At 44.5% G+C, this 8,354-nt stretch overlaps 2 protein-coding genes across 2 annotated transcripts in view; one reads left to right on the top strand and one right to left on the bottom strand.

Moving 5' to 3' along the window:
- LOC115458583 overlaps positions 1-1,922 on the bottom strand; it is an 80,073-nt gene extending 78,151 nt beyond the window's left edge. The window contains exon 1 of the mRNA XM_030188462.1: positions 1,883-1,922. Within this exon, the coding sequence (XP_030044322.1) occupies positions 1,883-1,922 (40 nt within the window). The remainder of the gene's footprint in view (positions 1-1,882) is intronic.
- A 588-nt stretch (positions 1,923-2,510) lies between these two features.
- LOC115458582 overlaps positions 2,511-8,354 on the top strand; it is a 59,244-nt gene continuing 53,400 nt past the window's right edge. Inside the window, 3 exon segments of the mRNA XM_030188461.1 lie at positions 2,511-2,523; positions 2,742-2,890; positions 2,892-3,016. Coding sequence (XP_030044321.1) covers positions 2,511-2,523; positions 2,742-2,890; positions 2,892-3,016 — 287 coding nt within the window.

The raw sequence follows: 8,354 nt of genomic DNA, 5'->3' as shown, positions 1-8,354 counted from the left end.
TGATTTTCTCCCTCTCATGTCATCCTCGATCCACTTCAATCCAGCTTTCGCCCCCTACACTCGACAGAAACGGCAACTATCTAAAGTCTGCAATGACCTGTGTCCTCGCCAAATCCAGAAGGTCACTACTCCATCCTCATCCTCCTCGACCTATCCGCCGCTTTGACACTGTCAATCACAACTTACTTCTTGATACACTATCCTCTTTTGGGTTCCAGGGCTCTGTCCTCTCCTGGTTTCTCCTCTTATCTCTCCCATCGTACCTTCAGAGTACACTCTCATGGATCTTCCTCCACCCCTATCCCGCCTCTCTGTTGGAGTTCCTCAGGGATCTGTCCTTGGACCCCTTCTTTTTTCAATCTACAACCTCTTCCCTGGGCTCCCTGATCTCATCTCATGGTTTCCACTATCATCTTATGCTGCGACATCCAGTTTTATCTCCATACCAGACATCACTGTGGAAACCCAGGCCAAAGTATCGGCCTGCTTATCCGACATTGCTGCCTGGATGTCCAACCGCCACCTGAAACTGAACATGGCCAAGACCGAACTTATTGTCTTCCCACCCAAGCCCACTTTCTCCTCTCCTTCACTCTCTATCTCAGTTGATAGCACCCTCATTGTCCCCGTCTCATCTGCCCGCAACCTCGGTGTCATCTTCTACTCCTCCCTCTCCTTCTCTGTGCATATCCAGCAGATAGCCAAGACCTGTCGCTTCTTCCTCTATAACATTAGCAAAATTCACCCCCTTCCTCTCTGAGCACACCACCCGAACTCTCATCCACTCTCTCATTACCTCTCGCCTTGACTACTGCAACCTACTCCTCACTGGCCTCCCACTTAGCCATCTATCCCCCCTTCAGTCCCGTTCAGAATTCTGCTGCACGTCTTATCTTCCGCCTTGACCGATATACTCATATTACCCCCTCCTCAAGTCACTTCACTGGCTTCCGATCAGATACCACATACAGTTCAAGCTTCTCCTACTAACCTACAAATGCACTCGATCTGCAACCCCTCCTTACCTTTCTACCCTCATCTCCCTTACGTTCCTACCCGTAACCTCCGCTCTCAAGACAAATCCCTCCTTTCAGTACCCTTCTCCACCACCGCCAACTCCAGGCTCCGCCCTTTCTGCCTCGCCTCACCCCATGCTTGTAACAAACTCCCTGAGCCCTACGCCAGGGCCCCTCCCTGCCCATCTTCAAATCCTTGCTCAAAGCCCACCTCTTCAATGTCGCCTTCGGCACCTAATCACAACATCTCTACTCAGAAAATCTAGACTGCCCCAACTTGACATTTCGTCCTTTAGATTGTAAGCTCCTTTGAGCAGGGACTGTCCTTCTCTGTTAAATTGTACAGTGCTGCGTACCCTAGTAGCGCTCTAGAAATGTTAAGTAGTAGTAGTAGTAGATTGAGTTATATTATTATACTGTAGTTTTGAAGTTTTCATCCATACAATTTTTGGGACATTTTGCAACTATATCACTGGCTTAGCCACAGGTGGGCCTGGGTGGGCCGGGGCCCACCCACTTTGGGCTCAGGCCCGCCTAACAGTAGCACACATTTAGCAGTAGCTGGTGGGGATCCCAAGCTCAGCCAGCTCAGATTTCCCCCTGATGGTAATGAAACGCTACTGTCCACAATAACTGCACCTGCGCAGTGCTCAGTTTTCAGCGCATGCCTGCTGCAGACTGCCAAGATGGAAAGAAGCGTTTTCATTACCAGCTGAGATATTTTTTGGGTGGTTGTTGGGGGGGAGGGGGGAGAACACTTGGTGCCCACCCATTTCTTGCCTAGGCCCACCCAAAATCTGTTGTCTGGCTATGCCCCTGAACTATATGACAGCGTTTGGTATGAAATGAGTCACATTTGCTCTTACCCACAGTATAGATAGTAAAGAATTTGGGGGCAAAATTCATTAGGACTTATCCAGGTTGAAGTGTTTCTGATTTGGATAAGTCCTGCCTGATTTGGATAGGTCATACCTCCTCAGTGCTGAGTGTTGGGCCATGAAAAGTCACATCAGCTGGTGTTAAAATTCAGACTGAAGCGGTCAGTACTCCTTTAGAACTACTTGTGAATTGGAGGGAAATTTTCTTGAGCTAAATATGCAATTATTTGACTCTTTCCATTATAAAGAAAATTGTTATGCAATTTAGAACTATTTTAAAGTTAACTTTTTTTGTTATCTTAAATTGTAGATATATTTATTTATTTGTTGCATTTGTATCCCACATTTTCCCACCTATTTGCAGGTTCAATGTGGCTTACATTGTTCCGTCATGGCGATCACTATTTCAGAGTGAGAGATACAAGTGGTATTGCATTAGAGAATATTATTGACATTTTATGTTAAACAATTAATATAAAGAATTCATATTCAGAATTAAAGATAGAGTGGCAATCATGTTAAAGTTCATTCGTGGTAGAGTAGACTTTGGGTAGTCGGGTATAGAGATTTAGGTTATATCTAGTTCAGGCTTAAGTTATGTTGTTTGGTAGTTAGGATGTATCCTTGTGGTATGCCTTCTTGAACAGGCAATAATGAGCCAGGCAAGGTTTTTCCATTTTGTCTCAAGTTCTTGATTTAATGCCACACCGACTCACCCATTCTTAGTTAGAATTGCTGAGTTCATGATTGGCAAAAGATACTAAATGAACTGATATTATTGTACTGTGTTACAATTTTGGTCCTTCCTGCACTGCAAATCTTGCTAAGATTTGGATTTGGGTTCCAGATACAAACATAGCACCAATGGGAATAGCGAATCAGAGTTCAACGAAGTATGATGCTGCTGCAATATTAGCCATCGATGGGAATTTAAACAAAGATTCCCGGAAAGGCTCCTGTACCCATACTGAATTTGCTACAGGGTCCTGGTGGCGGGTTGGATCTACGGCGTTCCTGGAAAATTGCATCCATCGTGGTACTGAACCGGGAAGACTGTTGCTCGCAACGACTGAAGGATGCAGAGATACGCATTGGTGACCGTCCAGACAACAGCAATCCTGTGTGAGTTGATTCCAGTGGTTGCACTCTCAAGTGCTACATTAGAACTCGCCTCTTCTACTTAAAATGTGCTCAGATTACTTTCACCCCACATGGGTACATGAGACTTAGAAATGGAACCATCTGAGATGCTATTAGTCTGAGGGGACGTCTCAATGGGCTTTGTGGGTTTATGGGAAATTTCGATAAAAAATATATAAGCATGTTTAAATGTGTTTTAAAACTTGGAAATTCTCTATTTCTGTGGATAACACTCTCATCCTTCCTGTCTCATCAGCTCATAACCTTGGGGTCATCTTCGACTTCTCCCTTTCCTTCTCTGCACATATTCAGCAGACTGCTAAAACCTGTTGTTTCTTTCTCTATAATATCACCAAAATTCGCCCTTTCCTTTCTGAGCACACTACCAGAACCCACATCCACACTCTTATCACCTCTCGCTTAGACTATTGAAACTTGCTTCTCAAAGGTTTCCCACTTAGCCATCTCTCTCCTCTTCAATCTGTTCAAAATTCTGCTGCACGACTAATATTCCACCAGTGTCATTATGCTACTACTACTTAACATTTCTAGAGCGCTACTAGGGTTACGCAGCGCTGTACAGTTTAACAAAGAAGGACAGTCCCTGCTCAATGGAGCTTACAATCTAAAGGACGAAATGTCAAGTTGGGGCAGTCTAGATTTCCTGAATAGAGGTATGGTGGTTAGGTGCTGAAGGCGACATTGAAGAGTTGGGCTTTGAGCATATTAGTCCTCTCCTCAAGTCACTTCACTGGCTTCCTATCCGTTTCCACATACAGTTCAAACTCCTCTTATTGACCTATAAGTGCATTCACCTCTGCAGCTCCTCAGTACCTCTCCACTCTCATCTCTCCCTACATTCCTCCCCGGGAACTCCGTTCACTGGGTACATCTCTCTTATCTGCACTCTTCTCCTCCAGTGCTAACTCCAGACTCTGTTCCTTTTATCTTGCTGCACCATATGCCTGGAATAGACTTCCTGAGCCGGTACGTCAAGCTCCATCTCTGGCCGTCTTCAAATCTAAGCTAAAAGCCCACCTTTTTGATGCTGCTTTTAACTCCTAACCCTTGTTCACTTGTTCAGAACCCTTACTTTATCATCCTCACTTTAATATTCCCTTATCTATTGTTTGTCCTGTTTGTCCTAATTAGATTGTAAGCTCTGTCAGGCAGGGACTGTCTCTTCACGTTCAAGTGTACAGCGCTGCATACGTCTAGTAGCGCTATAGAAATGAAAAGTAGTAGTAATTAGTAGTAGTAGTGAGTGGGTTTGGGGGTTTGGGGTCTAATGTAGTTGAAAGCTGGCCCAGTGTCCATAAATATAATTATTAAATTTAAAAGAAAGGGTTTAGAGTCATTAGTGACAAAGAACTGGGGGAGGGGGGGTGTTAAAATGTTATTTTCCTGCCCAGTGTGTAATAATAACAATAACAATATAACTTATATTCCACTATATACCTCTTGGTTCAAAGCGGATTATATTTACAAAGAAGCTGGAAATTTCCAGAAAGTACAGAGGTGTGGTAGCCGTGTTAGTCTACTCTTAAAGGTTATCAATAGAAATCAAACAAAATAAAACATGGAAAAGAAAATAAGATGATACCTTTTTTATTGGACATAACTTAATACATTTCTTGATTAGCTTTCGAAGGTTGCCCTTCTTCCTCAGATCGGAAAATAAGCAAATGTGGTAGCAGATAGTATATATGAGAGAAACATCAAGCATTACTTTGACAGTCTGACAGAGTGAGAGGGTGGGGGGTATGCATGGGGACATCAAAGCATTTCATTGATATTCTAACAGGATGGGTGTTGGTAGGTGAGAGGAGGGTGATAAACAGAGAAATACAGCTTTATGTTTATAATGGGTTAGAAAACCCAGATCTTTATTAAGTCCTGTCTGTTGGATGTCAAATATTCAATCATTCTTACTTCAAAGGTCTTACGCTCCTGTATTGTTTTAAATTACCGTTCAGTATTCTTACTGTGAAATCACTGGTGCAGTGTTCTGGTCATGTGAAGTGTTGGCCCACAGGGGTGGGGGCCTGACTGGCACCGGCTATTTTCATGTGATGTCTGTGCAGATTGAATCTTGTCTTAAGCATCTGGCCTGTTTCTCCAATATAGCATCCTTCGTTACAGAAAAATAGTCAATATTATAAACATTAGTATTTTAAATTTAATTAAATGATAGCAACCTAACTAATTATTACAATTCAGGACAGATTTCCTAAATAAATATTTTTAAATTTGTTTACGAAATGGACTGTCACAGAAAGCAGTAAAGCTTGAATATCCTTATCCAGACGAACCTCTTGATTTGAGAAAAGTGATGAGCTGGGATTGGGAATGTCTGTGAAAAGTGGCTGGGTGACTGCAGAGGGATTTAAGAAAGAAAACTAAGCTCAGAGAAAGTTTTTCCATTTTCTTTCAAAATAAATCTAAGATTCTGTTCTGACAGGGCTGTGTTTGTATATAGGGCCTGAACCTGTTGATGAGTACTGACTTGAACTCCAGAATTTGGCATGAGTGATACTATGACATGAAATGCTGAAGAATTGGGGTTCTTCCTTAATAGGGAAGCAGTATAAGAATAGACATAAGATAGATAAAGATTGTGATTATCCACTTAATTATACTGTGTCTAGTCAAGGAGATAGATTTTCTATTTAATTTATTAAAGCATAGGATAGAAGGTGACAGCATCCAACTGCAGAAGCTGATGCCAAGAAGCTGGGCCCCAACATACAGCAAGCCTAAATGGATGTGGTAAGGGCTCACACGCTAACCCGGCGATAACCAATGCTAAAAAAATATAAATAATTTTCGAGCACCGGAAATAGCATGTGGCACACATTCCGTGTTACCAATCCCAGGGCTTAGTATTGAGACCTTGAGATGGATTACTTTCTCTGTACAAACATTATCAGCTCTGTCTGCCTTTGTTACCAGAAACGTTCCACAATGCTGTGCCTTAGTTGAATCCTGGTTGAACACACAGAGGGGCATAATCGAATGCAAACGCCCATCTCCATGGGCGTCTATGTCCGAGAATGGGTACGTGAAGGGGCAGGACAGACTGTATTTTCGAAAAAAATGGGCGTCCATCTTTTTTTCGATAATACGGTTTGTGCCGGGCAAATGCATCGCATTTGTGCGGATTTGAGCTGGGTGGTATCGTTTTTCAGCGATAATGGAAACCGAAGGCGCCCACCTCAAAAACGAACAAATCCAAGGCATTGGGTCATGGGAGGGGCCAGGATTCGTAGTGCGCTGGTCCCCATCACATGCCAGGACACCAACCGGGCACCCTAGGAGGCACTTGTAAAAAGTAAAAAAAAAAAAATACCTCCCAAGTCCATAGCTCCCTTCCTTTGGGTGCTGAGCCCCCCAAGACCCACTGCCCACAACTCTACACCATTACCACAGCCCTTATGGCTGAAGGGGGGCACCCACATGTAGGTACAGTGGGTTTTGGGGGCGGTTTGGAGGGCTCCCATTTACCAGCACAAGTGTAACAGGTAGTGGGGGGCCTGGGTCCATCTGGGTGAAGTCCACTGCACCCACTAACAACTGCTCCAGGGACCTGCATACTGCTGTCATGGAGCTGGGTATGACATTTGAGGCTGGCATATAGACTGGAAAAAAAAGTTCTTAAAGCTATTTTTTTTGGTGGGAGGGGGTTAGTGACCACTGGGGGAGTCCAGGGAGGTCATCCCCGATTCCCTCTGGTGGTCATCTGGGCAGTTGGGGCACTTTTGGGGACTTGTTCATGAAAACAAGGGTCCAAAAAAAAGGGACCCAAATTCACGGTAAAATGCCTTTTTTTCGATTATTGGCCGAAGGCGCCCATCTCTTCTCGGCCGATAAACATGCCCCAGTCCCGCCTTCACCATGCCTCCGACACCCTCCCATCAACTTTGTTTGTTTCCATGATGGAGTGCAGTTGAAGACGCCCAAAATCGGCTTTCGATTATACCGATTTGGTTGAAATATGGGCGCCCATCACTTTCGAAAATAAGACTGACGGTGTCCTGTGTTGAATTAGGAGAAGGTGGTGACTTTCTGACTGAGGAAGGATGATAGCCAAACATCTGACCATTTGAGAACACAATAATTGGGGGTGATCACTGATTAGGTGTCTCAAATTTGAAAGATCCATGGTCAATGTTTTGCCCTCTTAAATCTGCTAAGAGAAAGTCTACAACCCTTATTGTATACCTTCGATTTGTGTGATGGCCCTAGCCTTAATTTTGATTAGACTCAGTTTTGGAATCCCAAAGAATTGTCTTCATATTCCCATGTGTACTTGTGAACACAGTGGATTGTAAATATGATTAAGACCAATGCAGAAAGCTACTGTGGGCAGAAGGCTGCAATTAACAAGCGGCACATGATGCCGAAAGGGTTTCAGTACCGAAGTTATCTCACATGGTAGACATCAGCACACAGCATATTAAAATGAATAGTAAAGAGGCTATCAGTTAATTTGCAGAGAAGTTTCTAAGCTGGGCGAGAACTTCTTGAGAAATGCACTGGAAGGTCTGAAGTGGCATAGAAGGGTTAGTTGAGAGGATTTTAGTGCACTCTTCTGATTGAGGGATCAATATTACCTACATACAAGGGGACCAAGAGAACAACTGTAGGGCCTCAATATTCAGTTCATGGCAAACAGCATTTTTCTAACTGGTGCACAGGGCCATGCCAACCCAGTAAGCGGGGTAAGCACCGCAGGGGGGCGCCTGCCTTCAAGGGCGCCACTGCCGGTCGAGTTCTATTTCAAAATTAAAAAAATAAACCGTACCGTACCACGTTGGTGCGTCGGCGCCTATGCGCATGCGCTGCTGCCTTCCCGCGCACAGCGCTTGGGCTCTCCTCCCTCCCTCCCCATCAGCACATAGACATGTCCGCCTGCGAGCTCTACACCCAGGTAAGTGAAGCGGGGAATCTATCTCTTCAGCTGCTCAGCGAGCGGCGGGGGGAGGGGCGCATTGAGAGAAAGGAGATGACACATGGGGGGGGCGGGGCGCCAACTGATAGTCTGCAGGGGGGCGCCAACGACCCTAGGCACGGCCCTGCTGGTGCAAGCCATGTCTGGGTTCTGGCATTGAATTTCTGGCTATATGACGGTGGTGAACTCATAGCTGGTTACGGTGAAATAAATAAATATAGGAATGACTTTTATGTGGTCCTATTTACGTAGTTACTATGGCTGGTTAGTACTGATTCTGACCGCAGAATGCCCACAAAATAGCCAGTTTCAGCTTGAGTGCTAACTGGATATGTTCAGTTAGCCCCAGGCAGCTGATTTAAATCATTT

This window comes from Microcaecilia unicolor, unplaced genomic scaffold (genome assembly GCF_901765095.1).
Source record: "Microcaecilia unicolor unplaced genomic scaffold, aMicUni1.1, whole genome shotgun sequence".
NCBI lineage: Eukaryota > Metazoa > Chordata > Amphibia > Gymnophiona > Siphonopidae > Microcaecilia > Microcaecilia unicolor.
The sequence above is the reverse complement of the archived record's forward strand: the minus strand, read 5'-3'. Positions and strand labels throughout refer to the sequence as shown.